The 26,346-nt window shown below is 40.7% G+C and overlaps 3 protein-coding genes across 10 annotated transcripts; 2 read left to right on the forward strand and 1 right to left on the reverse strand.

The window, feature by feature from the left end:
* The first annotated feature begins 926 nt into the window (after positions 1–926).
* On the forward strand, positions 927–21,168 carry LOC127004562 (ADP-ribosylhydrolase ARH3-like). 6 transcript variants are annotated; one of them, XM_050872407.1, is made up of 10 exons: positions 927–1,093; positions 2,982–3,148; positions 3,402–3,501; positions 4,545–4,693; positions 5,039–5,169; positions 5,610–5,719; positions 6,734–6,929; positions 7,083–7,173; positions 7,367–7,489; positions 12,073–12,509. In XM_050872407.1, the coding sequence occupies exons 2-10, from the start codon at positions 2,983–2,985 to the stop codon at positions 12,372–12,374; spliced, it is 1,368 nt and encodes a 455-aa protein (XP_050728364.1). In that variant the 5' UTR covers positions 927–1,093; position 2,982; the 3' UTR covers positions 12,375–12,509. The 6 variants fall into 6 exon arrangements, 2 of the variants coding, with proteins under 2 accessions (XP_050728364.1, XP_050728365.1); XR_007757887.1 differs by lacking the exon at positions 12,073–12,509 and adding an exon at positions 20,579–21,168 and having other exon boundaries at positions 929–1,093; positions 7,367–8,602; XR_007757885.1 differs by lacking the exon at positions 12,073–12,509 and adding an exon at positions 20,506–21,168 and having other exon boundaries at positions 929–1,093; positions 7,367–8,529.
* LOC127004565 (ADP-ribosylhydrolase ARH3-like) lies at positions 1,165–21,709 on the forward strand. Of its 3 annotated transcripts, none has more exons than XM_050872412.1 (10): positions 1,165–1,188; positions 15,436–15,602; positions 15,835–15,934; positions 16,395–16,543; positions 16,886–17,016; positions 17,653–17,762; positions 18,780–18,975; positions 19,120–19,210; positions 19,401–19,523; positions 21,574–21,709. In XM_050872412.1, coding segments are annotated over exons 2-10 (1,068 nt in total). In that variant the 5' UTR covers positions 1,165–1,188; position 15,436; the 3' UTR covers positions 21,576–21,709. The 3 variants fall into 3 exon arrangements, with proteins under 3 accessions (XP_050728369.1, XP_050728368.1, XP_050728371.1); XM_050872411.1 differs by lacking the exon at positions 1,165–1,188 and adding an exon at positions 14,191–14,345; XM_050872414.1 differs by lacking the exon at positions 1,165–1,188 and adding an exon at positions 14,419–14,440.
* A 407-nt stretch (positions 21,710–22,116) lies between these two features.
* LOC127004561 (endoplasmic reticulum chaperone BiP) lies at positions 22,117–26,193 on the reverse strand. The gene is made up of 3 exons (XM_050872406.1): positions 26,028–26,193; positions 24,274–24,398; positions 22,117–24,077 (listed from the first exon to the last, which is right to left on the reverse strand). The coding sequence occupies exons 2-3, from the start codon at positions 24,393–24,395 to the stop codon at positions 22,235–22,237; spliced, it is 1,965 nt and encodes a 654-aa protein (XP_050728363.1). The 5' UTR covers positions 24,396–24,398; positions 26,028–26,193; the 3' UTR covers positions 22,117–22,234.
* Positions 26,194–26,346: the final 153 nt, after the last annotated feature.

Here is a 26,346-nt window from a genome sequence, read left to right on the forward strand (position 1 = left end):
TCCCAGCGCGCATGCGTAGTGGACATCAGCGCGAGTTATTTCTACAAGGAGGTATTTCTCGCTTTGACGTCACTTCCTCCACGTCCCAATGGCCGCTCCGCCACCTCTCCACACGTCACCCACACGCCTATGGGAATCTTGGGGACTGGCTTATGTTGGATGAGATAGTGCTTGTTATTCTAGTTGTTTTATTTCCCTGGCGTCTAGTTGGTTGTAGGTAATTATTGGTGCTGTTAATTAATTTTGTGTGTTTGTGTTTCTTCTTGTGTTACGTAGTCTTTCCCCGCGTATTTCAAATGTCACCTCGAGAACTCTCACTCCTATATTTTGTTCTCCTAGTTCTTTTTATTTTCCTGCCCCTTTCCCTTCCCTTCTCTTCCCATCCACTTTCTGTCTCTTCCCTTCCCTTCCTTCCCTTTCATTTCATTTCATTTCATTTTCTTCCAATCCCATCCCCTTTCCTTCTCTTCCCTTCCCTTCCTCCCGTTTCCTTTCCTTTTCTTCCAGTCCCATCCCTTCTCTTCTCTTCTCATCCCCTTTCCCTTCCCTTCCCCTCCCATCCCCTTTCCCTTCCCTTTCTTCCTTTTCCTTTCATTTCATTTCCTTTTCTTCCAATCCCATCCCTTCCCTTCCTTTCTTTTCCCATCCCCTTTCCATTCCCTTCCCTTCTCTTCTCATCCCCTTCCTTCCTTTTCCTTTCCTTTCCTTTCCTTTTCTTCCAATCCCATCCCTTCCCTTGATTCCTTTCCCTTCCCTTTCCTTCTCTTCCCTTCCTTCCCTTTCCTTTCCTTTCCTTCCAATCCCTTTGTTTACATGTGTCCGGCTGTCCACGTGTCCCAAACATCAGTCACTTATCTTTTTCTATAACTTCTATACTAATTATTGATACACACACCCATTAATCAATACTAGAATCTATGAAGTGATTTTAGACAATTTAGTGTGTGATATGAATGCCTTGAATGATATAAAAAGCAATAAATATGGTCAGTAATGGAGTATAAGCCCAAGCCAGCCCAGCATCATTGAACAGTTTGTTTACACAGTGGCCCACCAGCTGTCCTTCCGCTGCTCCTTCTCTTCCTCTTAACAGGTAATTATGGACTTGTCATGCGTTATTATCACGTTCTATCCACACAGACAAACATATAACCACCGTTCCAGGCCGCCAATACAGCCATAGTAATCGTGACGAGGAGGGAAGGGATATAATAAGCTTTCTCGTTGGTCCCAGGATTGTGTATTACGTCACAGTACAATCAGTTCACTCCAGGGATTGGCATAGTACTAATAGTAATCGCTCTGGTGGTGGTGGTAGGTTTTCTCATTATGCCGCATTTCAATCAAGTTTACTCTGTTGATTGACATAGTAATAGTAATCCTGGTGACGAGGAGGGAAGGCATATAATAAGCTTCCTGGTGGTGGTCTAAGGATTGTCTATTATGCCGCATTTCAATCAAGTTTACTCTGTTGATTGACATAGTAATAGTAATCCTGGTGATGAGGTAATAGTTATAGTAATATGGTAATGCTGGTGGCAAGGAGGGAAGGGATATAATAAGCTTTCTCAGTGGTGGTCTAAGGATTGTCTATTATGTTGCATTACAATCAAGTTTACTCTGTTGATTGACACCATTGTTTTCTGGTAAGATTTAACGCACTAATCACCACCTGTATAACCATTTCCATTGCAGATTGTTTGTTTCTGAGATGTGAACAACCAGACTGTGGCACCAGGGAGCTAATTAGTACATGGCTTTTTTTTTGTCCATCTCTTAAAGTTGTAATACCATTTATTAAAAGTGTTGACTCAAGGGGAACAGACCTTCAGGCAGGCTAATCCATTTTTAGCCTTACTTATATAAAGGAAATTCTATCCTGTGGGCCCAGAATCTGACCTCCGCAAGTAAAAGTTAGGTATAATTATTATTATACTATTTATTTATTTACTTTTTATACCATACTTTTATTTATTGTTTTCATTTGATGGCTCACACTTAAAGTGATAGGCTTTTTGAAGAAAAGTTAGTGGTTGACTATTTAGCATGTTAAATATTATTTTTTACTACAATAATGTCTTCAACCTCTGTATCAAGAATATTTTGTCCTCCCTGCTTTTTGGGGTGTTTCCTCGTGACTGCATCATTTAGAGTACTTTTAGCAAATCCATATTTAAATGCAGCTTGTCTTACACTTAATTTTCCACTTGTAATGTCTGAGCAGGCTGCCTGGAATTTCCCCATGTCTTTTTTAACTTTATAAGAGTCCCGAGCTCCACTTTCTGTTTTCTTATATTTTCTAGCCATTTTTGTCCATGCTCACACAGGCATGGTTGTAGAAACTCAACACTAGATCTGTAAAACACATATGAACCCAATGACAAACAACATCCAGATCAGAACTGCAAATATAGTGACATTTTTGGTTCATATTACCCCCTGTCCGAATTTGCCCCAGTTTTTCCTCCATTATCCCCCTTGTCCAAAATTACCACATTTTGAATTAAAATTCCAAAATTTTCATTAAATATCTAATTATGTAAAAACGATTTAAGTAATTTCCAATAACTTACTTTCTACTTTTTCACTATTTGTGGGAGTACAGCTGAGCACCAAAGACATTCCTGCATCTTTTCAACAGTGTCTCAGCCAAAGAAAGTTTGTACATGTTGCAAAATTTTCATATTTTTATGTCTTTGTTTTTTAAGCTGTGTTCAGAACATATCCTACCATATATTAAAAGTCTATGGCCTGAAATAAAGAGACATTAATAACAAACAAATGAGTACAAACAGATCACTGATATGATTATTTGTTCATGATATATTAACCAGGATAACTTTTTTTTTATGAAACGTTTGAATTCGCCCCGAGTCCGAATTCACCCCAGTTGACGGTACCACAGGTTTTTGAGTTTGCCATATTTGTTTTATAGTATCAATCCACTAGCTTTCTTGACCAAGCCTGCTGATGTTTCCCAGGATGGCCATGCTGGAGCCTGTGGAGGTGGTGGCCGGGAGGTTCCGTGGCTGCCTGGTGGGCGCCGTCTTGGGGGACTGTCTTGGGGCACCATTTGAGATGCAACACAAACCTTCACCCTCAGTGCTTAATTCATACTTTAAGAGGCTCCATGACCCTAATCTCGAAGGTATCAATAACCTGAACCCCTAAACCTTCACATATAAGTTTTATCTCATTCTTTGTTTTTGTTTCCAAAGAACACATTTTCATATACCGTACATTCATGAGCACTTATTAACTGTTTGCATTGATTTGATTTTTATTTGGTGAAATGTACAAGCATGAAATATTTTGTTAAACTATTCCTTAAACAAAATTTTTATTAATGTTATTTTAGCACAACCACTTCCATAGTAAGAACTTTTTACCACCCCTTTCAGTGCCATACAAGGAGTACACTGATGACACTGCCATGACCAGGTGTGTGGCTCTTTCCCTCATCGAGAAGAAAGGGTTCGTTGCCAAGGACATGGCCAAACGGTGAGTTCCTTGAGAGACACTTACTGGAAAAGATCACAATTTTTCGTAATAATTTAGATTTTTTTGTTTCAGTAGACAAGTGACCAAGGGCTAAGAAAAAGGCCCTCAAAGATGCTGATCATGCAAAGAGAACAGAAATGGCTAAAAAGGATTAGATTTAGTTTAGATTCAGTGTAGACAGAAAAGTAATTTTCTTTGTTGATCAGCCCTTCTACCTCAATCCAGATACAGGCAAGATCAAGTATTTGATGGTGATGTATTCCTAGGAAACCTGATATTCAACCGAACATTATAAAGTGAGGCAAACATGACTCAGGAAGGCAACCCTTACATACATCAAGTTAACCTATAAATAGGTATGGAGGTTATTAACCCTTTCGTTGCTACATCCTCGCAGCGAGGACTAGTGTAACTTGCCAGGGGTGCTAAATGCTCACTGCGAGCGCCAGTCGCACTCAAATTTGCCACGTATGAGAGTGTTCCAACACTATTTTTCACCCCACAGCATTGTCAATTCAGTGGAAAAGCGCGGAAAATCTACGGACGAGTAACTGGTGGATGTTGTTGTCTAATATAGCGGCATTTTTGCATAGCTTCACCTATCACCTGACTAATTTTTTGACCAAATAGTTGTAAATTTTGCAGTTAGCAATACTACCCCGCCAGCACCCCATCAAGAGATCTACTCAGTAATTGCCTCAATATGGCTGACCGTTGTGCACGCACAGATGTACTTCTACACAGGCAACATCCCCTGAATGTGCCTGTACATTCGCAGGAGAGGCTTACATAACCAAATCTTATAGATCTTGGCCTCCTCTTTGCAATGGTGTTTTTGCTTTTTTAGCTGTGATGAATAGTTTTTGAGATACAGCGGTTAAAAGAGACCCCCCGCCCCGTTGGGCTGCCCGAGTGCACCTGGGGAGATAGTCACCTCACTCGCCAAGCACAATGAAAGGGTTAAAATAGAAGGGTAGGCAGACATATATATGGAATGATAGATAGAGATAGGAATCACTCATTTAGGTCATAATGTCTTTCAGGTTTGTTAAAGAGTACTTTGCTGAGCCAAGGCGAAAGTATGGTGGCACTGTTGTTTTGGTGTTCAATGGGCTCCGAGCCACCAAGTTCAAGGATGTGTTTGCCCCGGCAGCATCGCGGTTTGATGGTCGGGGCTCCTATGGGAATGGAGGTGAGGTTGTTTCAAATTATATTCTTCAGTATTTCAGGAACTGCCATGTGCAGGCTGACTGCCCTCTTGTAGATTCATGTAAAACCCATTTTTTTATTTATGGCCAAGTCCACAAGGGTGCTATTTTCCTAGGGACTCAGATTTATTACACCCTCACTAAACACAAGCATGGCCTTGAAGGGAAGTTGTCATTTACATGAAATTGACTTCTGCATGAGTATATTTAAAAATTAGAGCTTAGAGAAATAAATTGGGAAATTGTGTGAAAATCTTATTAGCAGCATAGTCATATATGTTTTTTATTTGTTCTTGTTCCATGTGAGAATGTTTTGTTCCACCTTAAAGGTGCCATGCGAGCTGCTCCAATTGCTCTTTTCTGCCACAATTCCTCTGAACAAGAGCTTGTGGACACAGCCAAGAACATGGCCCTTATCACACATGCCAACAAGATGGGCTACAATGGAACCATTCTTCAGGTGACTCCAACCCACCTTATAAATATGTGTGCCTTAATAACTCGTGCATTATACTATCCTTCTCATTGTTCTGTTATTATAGTAGGAAACCTGCCATTGTAATGTTAATCAGTGTTATAATTTTATATTTTCATTTTGATGCATTTTATCAACACTTATGAATTAATAGGTCTGGGTTTGAAGCTGTTTATCATCTCTTTGACCAGGATGAGCACTGAACTTGATGTGCTTTTGTAAATGTCCTTCTCACATAAAAGTCAACCCCCAAGATAAGGTATGCTTGTTTGAGGAATAATTTTAACCTCTAAGGATAGTTACATTTATGTAAAAGTTGCCTCCCTAAACGTGACGTCAAAAGTTTTCAAGAATTTTACTTTTGCACAAGAATATACAGTATTAGTTGCTCTATAAATACTTGACAGACCATTCCTGTGTTTCAGTGCCTGGCAGTGCACGAGGCCCTCCAAACAACCACAGAATTAAATGGTGTCAAGTTCATAGATAAACTTATAGAAAAAATGAGAATAGTGGAACAGCCTGGAGAAGATGAGTACGTTCCTTGAATGGCTTTGTAGATGAGGCTGTTATAAACTCAGTCAGATAAGCCTCAAAATCATATAATTGAGTAAAGCCATGCCTCAAGTTTAGCAGTTTTTAAAATGCCATAACCCCATTTCTCAAAGATATTCTCAGTTGCACTAAAAGCTCTTGAGCCCATTTCAGAAACATTGTCACTTGAAAGAATGCAATAATGTGCTAAACATGATTTGGACTTGAGTTGAACCTGACCAACTAGGTTGCTCAGATCCTTATATACAAATATAAAAGTTGCTCTTTGATACACATTCATCACAAAACCCATATCTTGGATAGTTAGTGAAAGGGTCAAGTAAAGCCTTGATATGCAAGGACATATTTAGTGAAAGGATGTGAGTTCATGAGAATTGTGGTATAGATGAGAGAAAAGAGTGCCAGATGCTGATTGGTGGGATTGAATAATTGTAATTTATATTGGTTTGTGAATATAACAAAGATGTAAAGTAGTGTATTTATAAGGAGGGTTGAATGAGAAGATCTCAGATGACCAGGGAACCCTAGATAGGAGGCTTCATAGGGTGGAGGGCAGTTACCAAGTCCTTCTTGGAGTTACTTAACTATTTACACACCCAAAACAGCCCCAAGTTGTTCTTGATAACAACAGATGAACCTGTGTCCTGCAGAAACAAACTGATAGTGATACTTCATTTTGAAAAGTTAGCTGTAATTGATATCAGAAACTGTGAACTTTGGGTGTACTAATGGCAAGAAGAAAGTATACCCAAATCCTTAACCCACAAATTACTTACATAACCCACGGAACCTCATCAGAAATAATCCAACTTGGTAGGAAAACTGTGACCCATTCCCCTCTTCGTGATTAGTCACTGTAGGATAAGGAGCAGTTTTGAATCACTTGCCTTGTAATTGTTCTAAAGTTTTACATTTATTTTGTAGTTTTGTAGTTCAGTAACAGAAGATGATGTTTTTTTTCTTTTTCTGACCCCCTATGTAATTTCTGTTACAGCATAACAGATGAGGGAGATGAGCCATTTTTGTATGTCAAGAAGTTGGAGAAAGTGTTGGAGCTGCTGGAACACGGGAACTCTGTTGAGGGAGAGCAGGTGGAGGAAGAGCTGGGTGTGCAGGTTTTGGCCCATAGATCTGTGCCAACTGCCATTTACTCCTTCCTCAGAGCTTTAAATCCCATCCCAAGCATTGAGGTATACTGTCTGCTTATACAAAGCACCTCTTGCAAACCTACCTAGCTGCTTCAAATACATTTTTTTATAGCATATTTGGCCAAACTAAAAAGATAATATTCTCTGCTTGGGTTGGGCTGTCTGCCAAGTAACTTTTTTTACCATTCATATCAGACTGACAATGAGTTCCAGAGGACCCTGCAGTATGCCATCAGCTTGGGTGGAGACACAGACACCATAGCATCCATGGCAGGAAGCATTGCAGGTGGGATGCTGCTTCACTATTCTCTTCAATTATGATACTTCAGAAATGTTATACACGAGGATAAATAATGATATAAGGAGATTTCAGAAGACTAGTTGGCTTACACATGGCATTTCTTGAGAGCCAGTTACTTACAGTCTATACACTTCATGTACTGAACCCCTTTTGAACTTTTCTAACATGATTTTTTCAGGGGCTTATTATGGAATAGAGGAAGTTCCCCAAACCCTCCAGAGACACTGTGAAGGTGTGTCGGATGCCATACAGCAGGCAGACAAACTCTACCAGCTTGTGAAGTCCAGGACGTCAGCATCTTGTAAGAGAATTTTTTTTCCCTCTGGATCAAACTCCTGTACTTCTCTTTAGTAGCTCAGATTTGCATTGCAGTAAATATTATGTATCTGTTAGGTGCTGTACATTCAAGCTTGCCAACCTGTCACACTTTGGCCTTACATTGATCCCGGTGCAATGCATGTCCTCATCAGATTCTCAGTGAGGACTATGAGGGTTTGATCGTTTACATGCACTTTTACAGATTAATTAAGGTCAAACCCATTTTGAAGGATAAGCATCATGATAGTGGTTTGCATCCTGCAAAGGTTCTGTATTATAATAACCTGAAATGGGAAACTTTTACTACCTATAGAAATGGAAGTATTTCTTGTGCAATCACCAGTCATTGTAATAATGCATCTGACCTTTCGAATCATGGTTGACACACAAAATAGCAAGGTTTTACTGAGGTGGACAATGAGACAATGGGACAATTACTAAAGCACAAACCGTTAAGTGGTTGTCATACTGGTAGAGGAAATTAGGTCAGTGTGTATTGTCCAAAATACCACCTTACTGTATCTCCCATACAATCACAGCATGTCATGAAGCACATGAGAAAATAATAATTCAGACCAGGAAAGAGTTTTACTGGCGCTGGGGATTGAACCCGCGACCAGCGAGATGGGAAAGCCACTCCTTAACCAGTCAGCCAAAGAGGTACCCCACTCACAGAGTGAGTTATGGGAGGCCCTCCCATCAGGTAGGACAGGCACTACAAGTGGCAGGAGTGAGTGTAGTATGTTATGAATGATATGACCTCATCCAAAAAGGGGTTACATATGGTGCTTGTTTATGGTCACCTGCTTGAGCACAGGTAGATTAAACAAACAATGGAAAGGAAGATCAAAGCTGGCAATGTCTCATCCATGCTGCTTTTAGATGCACTGAAAACTCATTATCTATGTTAGCAGCTTGCCTTTGTTATCACAAATTGTAGCAGTGACCCCTGTGGCCTCAATGTATCACTGTGATAGTGCTCCAAGAAGCAATGTGTGTTGTAGTGTGGTGCAGGAATCGAAGGTACCTCGTCTTAGCATTATTGTCAAGGATTTAATGAGCTACCATCAGCTTTAGTGTGACTCAGGGATCCAAGGTACTTAGGTGTTATAGTGACAGTGATCTAAGGCACCTCCATCTGAGTCATTAGTATTACCTGGCCTCCACTAGTCAGTTCTAGGCAGAGCTGGGCACTTCTGATCATCATTCCAATCGTCCGATCTTTCGATCTGATTGGAACAGCAATCGGCGATCGGAAATGCAAAGATTGGATCATCTTTGTAAAAGGTAATTGGACTGTGCAGATCGGAACTTCACAAACTAACTTCTGATCACTGATCACATAGAAAAATGTGGTCAACGTTGTCATGGCAACAACTGACTGCGGACATTTTGAAAACCTCACGACTTATTTCCTACAATTATTTTTATACACGTTGCTAAATAGTCACTTCAATAAGCATCTTTATTTATAATATTAAGCAATAATTATTGATCGTTAATTTATTTAATCCTGGTAAGGTATCATGAACGAAACGTGCAGGCGCAAAGTCGCTTTATTTGCTTGGCGGGACTTGTCACATGACGCCATGACAGTGTGGTGTGGGCTGCATTGGAGGGCTTTATGCTCACTCCAGTAACCGAGTTAAGCCGACTATCGGCTGTACCTGGTGAGTGACACACACATTTATATAATATCTAAGGCTTTACATTCTAACGAGTAATTCATTTATGTGAATTACGTGGGGGGCTTTGTCCTTGTTTGTTACACGTCTAGGGATGACCTGCGCCTGGCGATCTGTCACTGTTAGCCTGTACGTAATATATTTATGGAATATATAAATATATTCATAATATGACTGCATTGTGTTATGAATGGCTTGGGATTTGAGGGAAAGACAACAACTCTGTAAACCTTCCATTTCACTTGGCACGTGGCTCATGCGACGCTGCCAAGTGAAATGGAAGGTTTACAAAGTCGTTGTCTTTCCCTCAAATTATTACCTAAATATAGGGTGACGGGTGATGGGTGACGGTGACGTGTGAGGAGGAGGAGGAGGAGGTAAGACAAAGAAAGTAACCAGTGAGGAGGAGGAGGAATGACAGTATAGTACATTTTTATTTTTATTTTATTTTTTTATTTTTTTTTTTTTTTAGGAATCATGGACTAGTTTGTGATCCGAGCCCGATCTCTGAAGGGAGAGAGAAGCGACAGGTTAGTGAACTGAACTAAATTCATAAACTGATTACGTGAAATGACAATTGGGCAAACCATTAGAACTCCAGTTCCGCGGGAGGGTCGCCTGGCTCAGATGCCAGTTATGCAATTTCTGCTACAGTTTTACCACCCTGTAATGGCGGCAGTGTCAGTTCCTTTTCGGGAAACTAACACGACCTAAGCTAAAAGGGGGGAGGGGCTTTGCCCCCCTTGACCCCCCCACCTTCCTAACAGGGAGGGGGGCTTGCCTCCCCTTGACCCCCACCACCCGTCGGGCTCTGCATAGTCGGGAATCTAGTTAGGGTCTCGCCGTGCGGTAACAATGCAGTAGAAAATGCATAACTGGCAACTGAATCAGGCGAATCCCCCGCGGGACTGGAATTCTTAAGGTTTGCCGACAAATGCTCTGAATGCGTGATCAGCATGAGCTGTGTTATAAGTACAATAACAAGGTACATGTGTTCATTTGTCAATTTTTCAGTGCCTTTTTTATGATTTTAAAACGGGTAATATTTTTTTTTCTATGACTTTAATAAATGGTTTATTACCTACCATTCTTGTTTTATTTATCAAGAGTTATTATCTAGTTAAATAGGGGGGGGGGTTAAAATTGGGAATCCCATGTTAAATTAAGAACATAAGAAAATAAGGAGTCTGCAACAGACTGGGTGGCCTTTACAAGGCAGCTCCTGTGAACCCAATGTGGCACTGCAAGCCAAACGCCACACCGCACCATCCCGTATCCTCCCCCCTCCCCCCCGCAACAAGAGGAGGAATGTATCTTGAATGTATCTATCGTGTTGGTGCTCACCACATGACTGCTAAGTCTATTCCACTCATCCACCACTCTGTTGGTAAACCAATTCTTGCCTATGTCTTTGTTGAACCTGAACTTATCCAACTTAAACCCATTGCTACGTGTCCTACCCGGCTCACTTATAATCAAAACCTTATTGCTTATGTTCTTGTAACTCTCTTATTTATGGACCAATTTCTTTTATTCAAAAAGCTATTTAATCAGGAAGGATAATAATCACTATTGTTTGTTTTTATACAAAAGTAAAAAATATTTCCTAAATATCGATGATAAAATATAAAAAAATGACAAACATTTGTCAAAAATCTAAATCAACTTCAAACAATAGTTAGAATAGCGAACATAATTCCTTTTTCATACTTTCATAAACTGAATAAAAAGGGTAGACTTAAATAAATGCCTAAAATAAAAAGTTAAGATAACTTTTTTTCTTTACCATGTCCTATATACCAAAAGAAAGAGGAAAAATAAAGATATTTATAAGCAAATAATTAAGTTATTACTTATTTGAAATTATTACTTAAAGAACGCCTAAAATAGGTGTTTCTTGTAATTATTATTTTATAAAAAAATAATAATAATTATTATAAGCTTTAATGATCGGATGATCGGAACAGCAGTACATAAAAAATGATCGGATGATCGGAATCAGATCAGCTGCCCAAAGTGATTGGATGATCGAGGATCGGAACAGCAAAAAAGTGATTGGTGCCCACCACTGGTGCTAGGATATCAATTCATCTAAATTTATCATGGGATTAAATGAAAAATCTTAGGGACCTGAATTTGTGCTATAGTATGACAAGAATCACTACCCAGCCCAGCATCCCCTAGTAACCAGGACTGACAGAAAAGTTTAGCCGTCCATCAGGTGGCGCAATAAATATTTATTAGAGCTCAAAATGGGATTATCGATTACAAGGAAAATTTAATTTGAGAAACAGCCAGATGTTTAAGTTCCATGCTTATTAGAATATTGCGAAGGCTATAGTTAACAATTGATTGTTTTGTTATAGCAGTGAAAAATGAGTGACTGGGAGGTTTGTCTCTGCTCTTACTACAATCTTGGTGAAACTTTCAATTTGTTTGATTGTGGTTAAGAACAGGGGAACTTGATGTTCTATCTTGTGTTAGTATTGGTAGAATTTCCCAGTCTTAGAACTAGACTTTATCCCTTAAAGCAAAATAACTTCATTTAGTTAGTTTTTGTTATGGGTAAAAGCAAAATAATTTCCAAAGGTGCTTTCCTTGCTCTAACAACTGCATGCCTCTGATGTTTGGGATGATATTTTATGATGATATATTGGTATATTTCTGTTGTAGGTTCAGGCAATTTTCAGACAAGTGGATACTGTACAATACCATACAATTCCCAGCTAGTCTGTAAGTAATGAGCAATGCTTGGGTGGAGTGATACATTGATGCCTTTCTACGATGTTTTATTACAAAGTTTCAGCCAGCTTCTGAGCTACAAACTGCTACTTAATAATATAGCCAACTCTCATATTTTCTATAAATTTTATGTTCTCAGGCAAGCAGCTGTTGGATGCTTCTAGTAAAGCCTTCACCTCTGTGAAGAAAATGTCACTGCAAGGAATAAGATGGACATGTACACTGTCAGCCCACCCTCCAGTCTCGTCATCATCCCCCTCCTTCACCGCAAACAATAGCTTCACCCCAAACACAGCCTGCAGCCCCACCTCAGGCCGGCCACTTTCCCGGGCACGCTTGGCATCCATGCACTCCTTCGTGAAGTTCATCTCTAACTGCTTCTCCCTTCCATTAACTCCTGAATGCAACAACTCAGAGTCTTTGGATATCAACAGTTTTTGATTGGTATTCATCGTCACCATGTACAGGTACTTCTTTGGTAGAGTTTGTAGCTGAAGAACAACTCTGCAGTTCACACCAAAGCTATCTTTTTCTAGGTTATGGAATAATGACAACATTATTGTGCTCACATCAGTACTGTGTACAACACCTTCATCCTCATTTTTCAACACCAGGTTATGAATCCACAACTTTGCTGATTGATGCACTAGCACACCAAGAGGAAGATTACACTTGACACAGTTTATATCTAGTCTCTCACTGGGATCTGCAGCCTTTGTATGCTTTATGACACTATGATGAAACAGGAAGAACAGTTCAGTGTAGAAGCATTCATCCTTCTCAGGATGAAGGGATGTTGGTTTCAGCCTCTGGCCATCTTCCTTATGGATGTGACAGAACCAATCCTCAGAGGCTTGTTCCCAGTCCACAGAGGGTAAAGGCAGCACCCTCCCTAGCCTCACAGGCTCAAACACTTGGTGCTTACATGCCTTGCATTCCCCAGACAGTAAAGAGTCAGAGAGAGAGGTGGATAGTGGAGTGGATTCAGACATGTCAGAATCACTCATGAGGTCTGCAGCCAAAGTATTTATGAGTGAGGTCTTGTCATCCAACTGGACTCTAATAGTGATCACCTCCTCTTCATGATTGATACACCTCACCTGCAATGATGTGAGGAAGAAAAATAAACTGTAGTATATTTTCTTGACAATGCCCCCTTTACATAATCATAGAAAACAAAAAGATTATGGTGCCTCCATGGTACAGTGGCTAGCATGCTATGAACCCATAGGCAAAGGTTTGATCCCAGAATCAGAACTCACCTCATCAGGCACCAAACACATTCCTTTTGGCAGCTTTAAGCACAACTCCTTGCCAGACTGCAACTGCACCACGCACTCCGATTTCTGGATGACTACATCTCGACAGGAATCAGAGCTATCAGCTTCAGGTAGTGTAATGTAAATATTGCTGACATGAATGTTTGGCAACACTTCCATCAACACCTGAAACATCCTGAAGGTGGTGGGCTTCTCCTTTAGAGCTTGAACTGCAAGAAAGAAGAAGAAACACTTAGAAGTTTAGTTATATTTCAAGGAGTTGAGTTGCCCCCTTGACCATTGTGCATTGCTAAGCATATCACATGCACATATAAAAAATAATCAACTTTACAAATCAAATCAAACCTAACAATATAACATCACCTCCTAATATATCCAACCAAACCTAACTACTCTACCTTTTTTTTTCCCTAATCAACCCCCATCTATTAGAGACCATATATAGTAACTTAGTAAGGCAACTGTTCTGGGGACGGGGTTGATGATGGAGGCGCTTAGTGATTCTACATATTTACCAGTTTTTTTACCCTAATGTTTACTTTAGTGACTGTAAAGACACGAGCTAACCACTCATAGGGGGTTATTTGACACATTATAACCTGTTTGAGGGTTACCAGATGGAATATATGACAAGAGACAAGTACTTAATACGGAAGGAAGCGAGATATGGGCACGTCCATTCTTAACCCAAACTGTTGCTGGAGGTGGTCACTAAGCTCCCACTCAACATAAGAACTGTTAAGCTATTATTTGGGCTCTGACACCTCACTGAGAAGTCCTTTATATCCCTGTTAATAAGTTCATCATCTGTATATACATTAATAACATACCCGTGACTCAGATTTGGTGCTGGAGGAAGCTTTGTTTACATGTGTCCGGCTGTCCACGTGTCCCAAACATCAGTCACTTATCTAATCTATACTAATTATTGGTACATGCACTCATTAATCAACACTAGAATCTATGAAGTGATTTTAGACAATTTATTGTGTGATATGAATGCCTTAAATGAAATAAAAAACCAATTATTAAGGTCAGTAATGGAGTATAAGCCCAAGCCAGCCCAGCACTATTGAACAGTTTGTTTACACAGTGGCCCGCCGGTTGTCCTTCCTTCTCTTCCTCTTATCAGGTAATTATGGACTTGTCATGCGTTAGTATCACGTTCTATCCACACAGACAAACATATAGCCACTGTTCCAGGCCGCCAATACAGCCATAGTAATCGTGAGGAGGAGGGAAGGGATATAATGTGTTCTCGTTGGTCCCAGGATTGTGTATTACGTCACAGTACAATCAGTTCACTTCAGGGGTTGCATAGTACTAATAGTAATCCTGGTGACGAGGTAATATAAATACTATAGCTATTAGTTATCCTGGTGGCAAGGAGGGAAGGGATATAATAAGCTTTCAGTGGTGGTCCAGTCATTGTATATTATGTCATATTGCAATCAAGTGCACTCCTGGGATTGACTGTTGTTTTCTAGTAGGATTTAATGCACTAATCACCACCTGTATAACCATTGCAGACTGTTTGTTTCTGAGATGTGAACAACCAGACTGTGGCACCAGGGAGCTAATTACATGGCATTTTTTTTTTTTTTTTTTTGTCCATCTCCCTCAAAGTTGTAATACCATTTATCAAAAGTACTGACACAAGGGGAACAGACACACCATCAGGTAGCCTAATCCACTTTTAGCCTTACATATAAAAAATTAATCCTATCCTGTGGGCCTAGAATCTGGCCTTCAGAAAAAAGTTATTATTATTATTTATTTATTTACTTTTATTTATTGTTTTCATTTGATGGCCCACACTTAAATTGATAGGCTTTTTGAAGAGGGGTTAGTGGTTGACTGCATAGCGTGTTGGTGATGCTGTTGTATAATGTTGCTATATAATTTTTTGCGGCATTGTGAGATATGTACTTATGTGCTATTTATTTTTTTGTTTAGCTTTTTGAATTGATGTTAAAGGTTAAAGATATGTGACCAGCACTGAAAAGACTCAAGTGCTACATCAGCTAATAGGAGTTTCAATATCATTGCCATACAGATCAAGGTTTACTCAGCAATTATGGCAAGCAAGTTTCAGGAGTATTTTCAGTTTTACTCACTAATTGTAACTATAGAGTAGGTACCACATGTTTTTGAGTTTGCCATATTTTTTTTATAGTATCAGTCCACTAGCTTTCTTGACCGAGCCTGCTGATGTTTCCCAGGATGGCCATGCTGGAGGCTGTGGAGGTGGTGGCCGGGAGGTTCCGTGGCTGCCTGGTGGGCGCCCTCTTGGGGGACTGTCTTGGGGCACCATTTGAGATGGATCCCAAAGCTTCACCCTCAGTGCTTAATTCATACTTTAAGAGGCTCCATGACCCTAATCTCAAAGGTATCAATAGCTTGAACCCCTAAACCTTCACATATAAGTTTTATCTCATTCTTTGTTTTTGTTTCCGAAGAACACATTTTCATATACTGTACATTCATGAGCACTTGCTAACTGCTTGCAATGATTTGATTTTTATGTGGTGAAGTGTACAAGCATGAAATATTTTGTTAAACTATTCTTTAAACAAAATTTTTACGAACGTTATTTTAGCACTTTTTATCACCCCTTTCAGTGCCATACAAGCAGTACACTGATGACACTGCCATGACCAGGTGTGTGGCTCTTTCCCTCATTGAGAAGAAAGGGTTCGTTGCCGAGGACATGGCCAAGCGGTGAGTTCCTTAAGAGAAGACACTTACATGAAAAGATCACAATTTTTCGTGATAATTTAGATTTTTTTTGTTTCAGTAGACAAGTGACCAAGGGCTAAGAAAAAGGCCCACAAAAATGCTGATCATGCAAAGTGAACAGGAATGGCTAAAAAGGATTAGATTTAGTTTAGATTCAGTGTAGACAGAAAAGTAATTTTCTTTGTTGATCAGACCTTCTACCTCAATCAAGATACAGGCAAGATCAAGTATTTGATGGTGATGTATTCCTAGGAAACCTGATATTCAACCAAACATTATAAAGTGAGGCAAACATGACTCGGGAAGGCAACCGTTACATATATCAAGTTACCTGTAAATGAGTATGGAGGTTATTGAAATAGATAGCTAGAAGGGTAGACAGACATATATACAGAATGATAGATAGAGAGGAATCACTCATTTAGGTCATAATGTTTTTCAGGTTTGTTAAAGAGTACTTCGCTGAGCCAAGGCGAGGGTATGGTGGTAATGTTGTTATGGTGTTCATGGGGCTCCGAGCCACCAAGTTCAAGGATGTGTTTGCCCCGGCAGCATTGCAGTTTGATGGTCGGGGCTCCTATGGGAATGGAGGTGAGGTTGTTTCAAATTATATTCTTCAGTATTTCAGGAACTGCCATGTGCAGGCTTACTGGCCTCTTGTAGATTCATGTAAAAACCCATTTTTTATTTATGGCCAAGTCCACATGGGTGCTATTTTCCTAGGGACTCAGATTTATTACATCCTCACTAAACACAAGCATGGCCTTGAAGGGAAGTCATTTACATGAAATTGACTTCTGCATGAGTATATTTAAAAATCGGAGCTTAGAGAAATAAATTGGGAAATTGTGTGAAAATCTTATTAGCAGCATAGTCATATATGTTTTTTATTTGTTCTTGTTCCATGTGAGAATGTTTTGTTCCACCTTAAAGGTGCCATGCGAGCTGCTCCAATTGCTCTTTTCTGCCACAATTCCTCTGAACAAGAGCTTGTGGACACAGCCAAGAACATGGCCCTTATCACACATGCCAACAAGATGGGCTACAATGGAACCATTCTTCAGGTGACTCCAACCCACCTTATAAATATGTGTGCCTTAATAACTCGTGTATTATACTATCCTATGATGTTATGACACTCTTATATATATAAAATATTTTCATTGTTCTGTTATTATAGTAGTGCATTGTATTTTCAAGAAACCTGCCATTGTAATGTTAATCAATGTTATAATTTTTATATTTTCATAATGATGCATTGTATCAACATAAGTACTGTATATTGTGCCTCTCTGGTGTAATGGTTACCACACACTTATGAATTAATGGGTCTGGGTTTGACGTTGACACAGTCCACCCAGCTGTTTATCATCTCTTTTGGGCTGGCTGATAGATGGGTGCCCTTGGAAACCTGGGCCAAAGAGACTGGGATGAGCACTGAGGCAACATGCAGATTAGCTTAAGCCCCCAACCCTTTTACTTGATGTGCTTTTGTAAATGTCATTCTCACATAAAAGTCAGCCCCCAGGATAAGGTATGCTTGTTTGAGGAATAATTCTAACCGCTAAGGATAGTTACATTTATGTAAAAGTTGCCTCCCTAAACGTGACTTCAAAAGTTTTCAAGAATTTTACTTTTGCACAAGAATATACAGTATTAGTTGCTCTATAAATACTTGACAGACCATTCCTGTGTTTCAGTGCCTGGCAGTGCACGAGGCCCTCCAAACAACCAGAGAATTAGATGGTGTCAAGTTCATAGATAAACTTATAGAAAAAATGAGAATAGTGGAACAGCCTGGAGAAGATGAGTACGTTCCTTGAATGGCTTTGTAGATGAGGCTGTTATGAACTTAGTCAGATAAGCCTCAAAATCATATAATTGAGTAAAGCCATGCCTCAAGTTTAGCAGTTTTTAAAATGCCATAACCCCATTTCTCAAAGATATTCTCAGTTGCACTAAAAGCTCTTGAGCCCATTTCAGAAACATTGTCACTTGAAAGAATGCAATAATGTGCCAAACATGATTTGGACTTGAGTTGAACCTGACCAATTAGGTTGCTCAGGTCCTTACATACAAATATAAAAGTTGCTCTTTGATGCACATTCATCACAAAACCCATATCTTGGATAGTTAGTGAAAGGGTCAAGTAAAGCCTTGATATGCAAGGACATATTTAGTGAAAGGATGTGAGTTCATGAGAAGTGTGGTATGGATGAGAGAAGTGGGTGTCACACGCTGATTGGTGGGATTGAAGAATTGTAACTTACACTGGTTTGTGAATGTAACAAAGATGCAAAGTAGTGTATTTACTAGGAGGGTTGAATGAGAAGATCTCAGATGACCAGGGAACCCTAGATAGGAGGCTTCATAGAGTGGAGGGCAGTTACCAAGTCCTTCTTGGAGTTACTTAACTATTTACACACCCAAAACAGCCCCAAGTAGTTCTTGATAACAACACATGAACCTGTGTCCTGCAGAAACAAATTGATGGAGATACTTCATTTTGAAAAGTTAGCTGTAATTGATATCAGAAACTGTGAACTTTGGGTGTACTAATGGCAAGAAGAAAGTATACCCAAATCCTTAACCCACAAATTACATACATATCCCACGGAACCTCATCAGAAATAATCCAACTTGGTAGAAAAACTGTGACCCATTCCCCTCTTCATGATTAGTCACCATAGGATAAGGAGCAGTTTTAAATTTCTCCCTTGTAAATTGCTCTAAAGTTTTACAATTATTTTATAGTTTTGTAGTTTAGTAACAGTAGACGATGTTTTTATCTTTCTTTTTCTGACCCCTTATGTAATTTCTTTTACAGCATAATAGATGAGGGAGATGAGCCATTTTTGTATGTCAAGAAGTTGGAGAAAGTGTTGGAGCTGCTGGAACACGGGAACTCTGTTGAGGGAGAGCAGGTGGAGGAAGAGCTGGGTGTGGATGTTTCTGCCCATAGATCTGTGCCAACTGCCATTTACTCCTTCCTCAGAGCTTTAAATCCCATCCCAAGCATTGAGGTATATACAAGGCAGCTCTTGCAAACATACCTAGCTGCTTCATATACTTTTTTTTTTAAAGCATATTTAGCCAAACTAAAAAGATAATATTCTCTGCTTGGGTTGGGCTGTCTGCCGAGTAACTTTTTTTCCCATTCATATCAGACTGACAATGAGTTCCAGAGGACCCTGCAGTATGCCATCAGCTTGGGTGGAGACACAGACACCATAGCATCCATGGCAGGAAGCATTGCAGGTGGGATGCTGCTTCACTATTCTCTTCAATTATGATACTTCAGAAATGTTATACACGAGGATAAATAATGATATAAGGAGATTCAGAAGACTAGTTGGCTTACACATGGCATTTCTTGAGAGCCAGTTACTCACAGTCTTCATACTTCATGTACTGAACCCCTTTTGAAATTTTCAAACAATTTTTTCAGGGGCTTATTATGGAATAGAAAAAGTTCCCCAAACCCTCCAGAGACATTGTGAAGCTTTGTCAGATGCCATACAGCAGGCAGACAAACTCTACCAACTTATGAAGTCCAGGACGTCAGCATCTTGTAAGAAAAAAGATTCTCCCTCTGGATCAAACTCCTGTACTTCTCTTTAGTAGCTCAGATTTGCATTAGTGAGACTTTATTGCAGTAAATATTATGTATCTGTTAGGTGCTGTACATTCAAGCTTGCCAACCTGTCACACTTTGGCCTTACATTGATCCCGGTGCAATGCATGTCCTCGTCAGATTCTCAGTGAGGACTATGAGGGTTTGATCGTTTACATGCACTTTTACAGATTAATGAAGGTCAAACCCATTTTGATGGATAAGCATCACGATAGTGGTTTGCATCCTGCAAAGGGTCTGTATTATAATAACCTGAAATGGGAAACTTTTACTACCTATAGAAATGGAAGTATTTCTTGTGTAAGGTTTTACTGAGGTGGACAATGAGACAATGGGACACTCTTACTAAAGCACAAACCATTAAGTGATTGTCTTACTGGTAGAGGAAATTTGGTCAGAGTGGGTATTGCCTGAAATACCACTTTACTATATCTCCCATACAATCACAGTGTGTCATGAAACACACGTGAAATTATTCCTGACCAAGAAAGAGTTTTACTGGCGCCGGGGATCAAACCTGCGACCAGTGAGATGGGAAAGCTACTCCTTAACCAGTCAGCCAAAGAGGTACCCCATTGCAAAGTGAGTTATGGGAGGCCCTCCCATCTGGCGGTCAGGCGCTACAAGTGTCAGGAATGAATGTAGTATGTTATGACCTCATCCAAAAAAGGGTTATGCGTGGTGCTTGTTTATGGTCACCTGCTTGAGCACAGGTAGATTAAACGAACAATGGAAAGGAAGATCAAAGCTGGCAATGTCTCATCCATGCTGCTTTTAGATGCACTGAAAACTCATTATCTATGTTAGCAGCTTGCCTTTGTTATCACAAATTGTGGCAGTGACCCCTGTGGCCTCAATGTATCACTGTGATAGTGCTCCAAGAAGCAGTGTGTGTTGCAGTGTGGTGCAGGAATCGAAGGTACCTCGTCTTAGCATTGTTGTCAAGGATTTAATGAGCTACCATCAGCTTTAGTGTGACTCAGGGATCCAAGGTACTTAGGTGTTATAGTGACAGTGATCTAAGGCACCTCCATCTGAGTCATTAGTATTACCTGGCCTCCACTGGTCAGTGCTAGGATATCAGTTCAATTAAATTTATCATGGGATTAAATAAAAGATCTTAGGGACCTGAATTTGTGCTATTGTATGACAAGAATCACTACCCAGCGTAGCATCCTCTAGTCAGTGATGGGCACGGTTCCGCTAATTCGCTAATTAGTGAAGCTAACTATTTCGTTAGTTGATTCATACAGGTTTGTTCTTGTCTGTTGTGGGCAGACACAGTATCAGTTGAGCCACTTGGCGCAATAACTCCAGGGCTTCCACTATTGGGCAAGTTACGCTTTAAAGTAGGCTAATTGGACAATCATTAGGGGAACTTTTTGGTATTTTAGGGTAATGCATCTTCCATTTCCAACCCTTTGAACTCGGGATTTAATTATATGAATGCGATATATTCCACCTGACAAGAAATAAACTTAAAATACTAATAAAAATAAAAGTGTCAGTTATTGAAAAAGTAAAAAAAGTGTAAATTTGTGGTAAATCTTGGGTAAAATATACAGATCTAGGATAAACTGGAGGCTTCTTTCTCTTCTCTTGTTGTTGTTGAGTTTGTTAGCATGCTGTACTTTTCTGGAGAGCTCTATGTTTAAGCTACAACATATTGAAATTTTGGGTCACTAGGTCTGTTCATTCTTGTGTTACTATTGGTAAAATTTGCCAGTCCTACAACTAGACTTACCCCTTAAAGCAAAATAATTTCCTATATTAATTAGTTTTTGTTATGGGTAAAAGCAAAATAATTTCCAAATGTTTTTTGTTGTCATGGGTAGCAGTTATTAATACATCTTTTTGATTAGACTAGGCTGGCCTTGCGTAAGGAATAACAATGCTTGGCTTCTTGATTTTGACTTGTGTGTTAATTATCAATCAATGAGTCGCTTTAGCTCTGGTAGGGTTACAAAGAACTTTACCTCTCTCACAGAAAAGCTGCCGGGAGCTGAGAACGAACTTGCAAGCACCAAACCCATTGAGCTACCCTGACCCCACTTAAAGAGTTTGCTCTTTGGCCTGCAGAATGTTCATAGTGGTTCGCAATTTAAAATAAACTTGCCATTTTATATTAAGTTTAAATGCTTCCCAAGTCTAGTCTATGATACTTTATGAAATGTTAATGAATATCAGCCAATTTGATTAACTGGTCATATTTATGCATCTGTTGAGCTTAAGGCCATTACAAAATATATAAGCTAGTCAGCCAACTCTGTAATTTGTCCGCATTTCTTTTAGTGGTCAAGTAGTTCAACCATTTGACATCTTTTAGCACAATCCTTAACTGTTAAGGAAGGAAATCTTTTGTAAATTAACCTTTAGACTTGTTTTTGTCCTATTAATTCCTTCTCACACCAATATCTTCTTGCTATCAAGCACCCATTGGGATATATAGACAACCTTTTTTTATTTTGTACTTTATTATAAACAGTTCTTCCGTTCACACTTGGAATGGACTTGTGCATTCATACTAAAAAGTGGGACCCCATTCATTCAAACATGATGATGAGCTGCTGAATATGTCCTAATGATGAGCATGAATAATGTACTTCCATTAAACACAATGACATAATAAGTTACCTTAAACTACAAATTTACAACTCGTCCTTATCAAACTCTTCCTCCTCCCCTGCTGGAGGAGCACCACCTGCACCCTGGTAAAGCTTGGCAATGACGGGCTGCACAATGTCTTCGAGTACCTTCTTCTGGGCCTTGTATTCCTCGGCATCAGAATCAGGGTTGTCCTCCAGCCACTTGATCTTCTCGTCGATGGCTTCCTCAATCTTTTCCTTATCCTCATCGGTCAGCTTGGCCCCGAGCTTTTCCTTGTCGTTCACCTGGTTCTTCAGACTGTAGGCATAGGACTCTAGTTCATTCCTAGATTCAACCCTTTCCTTCAGCTTCTTATCCTCATCAGCAAAGACCTCAGCGTCCTTGATCATACGCTCGATGTCCTCGGGGGTGAGGCGGTTCTGATCATTAGTGATCACGATCTTTTCCTTGTTGCCAGTGCCCTTGTCTTCAGCAGACACCTGAAGAATACCATTGGCATCAATTTCAAAGGTAACTTCAATCTGAGGGACACCACGAGGAGCAGGGGGAATGCCAGTCAGGTCAAACTTGCCGAGGATGTGGTTGTCCTTGGTCATTGGTCGTTCGCCTTCAAACACCTGGATGGTCACAGTGTGCTGGTTGTCAGAAGCTGTGGAGAAAATCTGGGACTTCTTGGTGGGGATGACAGTGTTGCGGGAGATAAGCTTGGTCATCACTCCACCTACAGTCTCAATACCCAGAGTGAGTGGGTTCACATCAAGCAGGACTAGGTCATTAGTGTCATCTTCACCAGACAGCACGCCAGCCTGGACAGCGGCACCATACGCAACAGCCTCATCAGGGTTGATGCCTCGGGATGGTTCCTTCCCATTGAAGAACTCCTTGACAAGCTGCTGAATCTTAGGAATACGGGTAGAGCCACCAACCAGGACAATTTCATCAATTTCCTTCTTCTGGAGATCAGAATCCTCAAGCACCTTCTGGACTGGCTTCATTGTTGACCTGAAGAGATCCATGTTCAGCTCCTCAAACTTGGCACGGGTCAGAGTCTCTGAAAAGTCTTCTCCCTCAAAGAAGGATTCAATTTCAATCCTGACCTGGTGGCTGGCAGACAGGGACCTCTTTGCCTTCTCAACTTCACGGCGGAGCTTCTGGACAGCACGGTTGTCCTTCCTGATGTCCTTGCCCTTCTTTTTCTTGTAGAGCTTGATGAAGTGGTCCATGACACGCTGGTCAAAGTCCTCACCACCAAGATGAGTGTCACCGTTGGTAGCCACCACCTCAAAGACGCCAGAGTCGATGGTCAGCAGGGAGACGTCAAAGGTGCCACCACCAAGATCAAACACAAGAATGTTCTTTTCACCATCCTTCTTGTCAATGCCATAGGCAATGGCAGCAGCCGTGGGTTCATTGATGATCCTCATAACGGTGAGCCCAGCAATGATGCCGGCATCCTTGGTTGCTTGACGCTGGGCATCATTGAAGTAAGCAGGGACAGTGACAACTGCATGCGTGACAGTCTTCCCAAGGTAAGCTTCTGCCACTTCCTTCATCTTGCCGAGCACCATAGCAGAGACCTCTTCAGCAGCAAACACCTTGTCTCCTTGAGAAGTGGACACCTGAATATGGGGTTTGTCGTTCTTCTTGATAACCTTGAAGGGGAAGAACTGAATGTCGTGTTGGACAGACTTGTCGGACCATTCACGACCAATGAGTCGCTTGGCATCAAAGATGGTGTTCTCTGGGTTGGTTGTCAGCTGATTCTTTGCAGAATCTCCAATAAGCCGCTCCCCATCAGCAGTGAATGCCACGTAGGAGGGTGTGATCCTGTTGCCCTGGTCGTTGGCGATGATCTCCACTCTGCCGTTCTTGAACACGCCCACACTGTAAGACATTAAGATGAAAATTAGTTACAAAAATCCTTGTCATTTCAGGCAACTCCAACACTGCTTGAATCAGGGTATGGGTAAATGAAGCCCAAAGTGCCAAATTCACTTATCCTACAATATGCTCTAAGTATATTATCCTTCTGGTTAGTTTTGCACAAGGAAAGTTAACTAAAGAGGTGGCATCAACTCACCAGGAGTAGGTGGTGCCAAGGTCAATACCAATGACTGTGCCCACATCCTCCTTCTTGGACTCCTTGGCAGTGACCAGCACTGCCACAGTGGCCACCAGGCCTAGGGCTACCCAACACCTCATTGCCTGAAAATTAAAAGACACACATGAATGACATTGAAACAAAACAGTCAAATGTAAGTGATGAGGTGGGAGGGGAAGCAATTGCAGTAGTGTAGTGCGATATACATTTATTATATATAAAAAAGCTAATCGTAGAGTAACTACTCAAGCTATACCCAAGTCCATGAACAGATTGAACAATGGCACTAGCAGTGGTGACGTCTACACACACCGGTCATGTCAGATGCTGCCCCTCCCCCGGGTCACCCCCGGTCCCTGCTCCTACCCGGCCGCCATGTTCCCGTCCACCCACCTCTCCTCCCTCGGCCCCTCCTCCAGACGTTGACCTACATGGCGACCGGCATATAACTGTAAACCGCCATGGCGCCGCCCCTCCTCCACACACGCCTCTGTCCACTACCTCTCACATCGCAGTGATGATCGCACGCTCCGCTTCCATACACTATCCCTATCATCCCGCCCCTTCACTCCTCCCTATCATCCCGCCGCTGTCAGTTCGCTAATCAGTGGGGCATTTAATATTCTGAACAACGCACGAGCCACCAGAGTACATAACACGCCCACCTAACAATCAAAACCTAAACGCAAATATTAATACTGAATAAAGGGCTGACATGAATGTAGCGGCCGGCGTAAGTAAACGGCTGTGGCGATACGAACAAGCCACTCAATAACCCACCTAAAAATGCTACAATATAGGGACATGATAGAAAATCTTGTGTATTATGCGAGGGGCCGCTCCTCAGACTGTGCAGTTACCCTTAAAATCGAACTCGTCTGGGCCTTCGAGAAGATTCCGGTGTACTGTTTCTTGGGTTGCCGCGGGCCACAGGTTCGATACCCCCGTGTAACTAGTCTTTATAACTGGATTCTTAACAGATGGGCTTGTGGAACTTCAAGATATATGGACTAAATGCCATAACGAGAAGAGACTTAAAACTGTCCCTATATGAGCTTAGGCCAACTACTTGTACATTTAAGTTTACTCAATATTTAGGACTAAAACTGCGTATGAATCGTATGAATCATGCAGGAACAAACTTTACATGGAATTACATATAGCTAGGTTATAGAAGCAGATCTCTTTCAAGTATATACAACATTTCATCTACTAAAACGTTACTTAGAATGGTTTAAGCTATATACGAAGCATATAAATATTAGTTAGGGATAAAATCAATGCAAGTTTGACTCATCGCAAAGGAATTCCTGCAACATGGCTAGCAACTTGTAAAAAAATCCACCCCCGGCTTTACAATGAAACAATGGTCAATACCCTCTTGAGCATGGAGATAATAGCCTTGATAGACGTGCTAACCTTTACTTAAGCCAGAAACAATACAATAAGAAGCAAGAGAGATGCATAAAGATGGTGAGAGAAAGAAATTTGAGACCGTAGCAATCTAGATCACCAAGATTATAAAAAAAACAGCAGAGAACAAAGCTTTTGATATTTCCTCATGTTATTGATTCACAAATACTGGATATACAAAACAGAAAGGCTAAATAAGTGTAATACAGATGGTAGAACAAAAAAACAAGTAACCTTTATAACTACAGCCGGTTCAAGTCAATACCATTTAATTATTCTAACACGTACAGTAGATAGACACAACGTTAATATATACTCACGTTATTGATTCCCAGATGACTGTTGTACACTTAAGAAGACTTTGTTGGTATTCCTGTAGAAAATACCGAGTGGAAGACGTTCTTATACTACTCGCTTCGGTGGGTCTCTGTGACACTGACTAGGAAGCTCGGCGAAGGGCTAGAAATATCGTCTGCAAAGTCTCGTGGACGTCCCTGATTGGCGGAGACAGACCACGTGGTACACCGTTCTTCCCTCTGATTGGCTCACGTCATCACACTCGAAGCCCTCTCATTGGTACACGTCTTGCACATGTTCCCCGTGGGTGTCATGAATGTAATTTTACCCACTATCGACCTT

The sequence above is a fragment of the Eriocheir sinensis genome, chromosome 28, assembly GCF_024679095.1.
Source record: "Eriocheir sinensis breed Jianghai 21 chromosome 28, ASM2467909v1, whole genome shotgun sequence".
Lineage (NCBI taxonomy): Eukaryota > Metazoa > Arthropoda > Malacostraca > Decapoda > Varunidae > Eriocheir > Eriocheir sinensis.

Bases quoted from the DNA above. Each gene is read 5' to 3' on its own strand.
- LOC127004562 (XM_050872407.1), top strand. From the start codon at position 2,983: ATGGCCATGCTGGAGCCTGTGGAGGTGGTGGCCGGGAGGTTCCGTGGC. The intron at 4,694-5,038 runs GTGAGGTTGTTT...TCCACCTTAAAG, and splicing joins GGGCTCCTATGGGAATGGAG to GTGCCATGCGAGCTGCTCCA. The intron at 7,490-12,072 runs GTAAGAGAATTT...TTATGTTCTCAG, and splicing joins GTCCAGGACGTCAGCATCTT to GCAAGCAGCTGTTGGATGCT.
- LOC127004565 (XM_050872412.1), top strand. From the start codon at position 15,437: ATGGCCATGCTGGAGGCTGTGGAGGTGGTGGCCGGGAGGTTCCGTGGC. The intron at 15,603-15,834 runs GTATCAATAGCT...CACCCCTTTCAG, and splicing joins CCATGACCCTAATCTCAAAG to TGCCATACAAGCAGTACACT. The intron at 17,763-18,779 runs GTACGTTCCTTG...TTTCTTTTACAG, and splicing joins GAACAGCCTGGAGAAGATGA to CATAATAGATGAGGGAGATG.
- LOC127004561 (XM_050872406.1), bottom strand. From the start codon at position 24,395: ATGAGGTGTTGGGTAGCCCTAGGCCTGGTGGCCACTGTGGCAGTGCTG. The intron at 24,078-24,273 runs GTGAGTTGATGC...AATGTCTTACAG, and splicing joins CTTGGCACCACCTACTCCTG to TGTGGGCGTGTTCAAGAACG.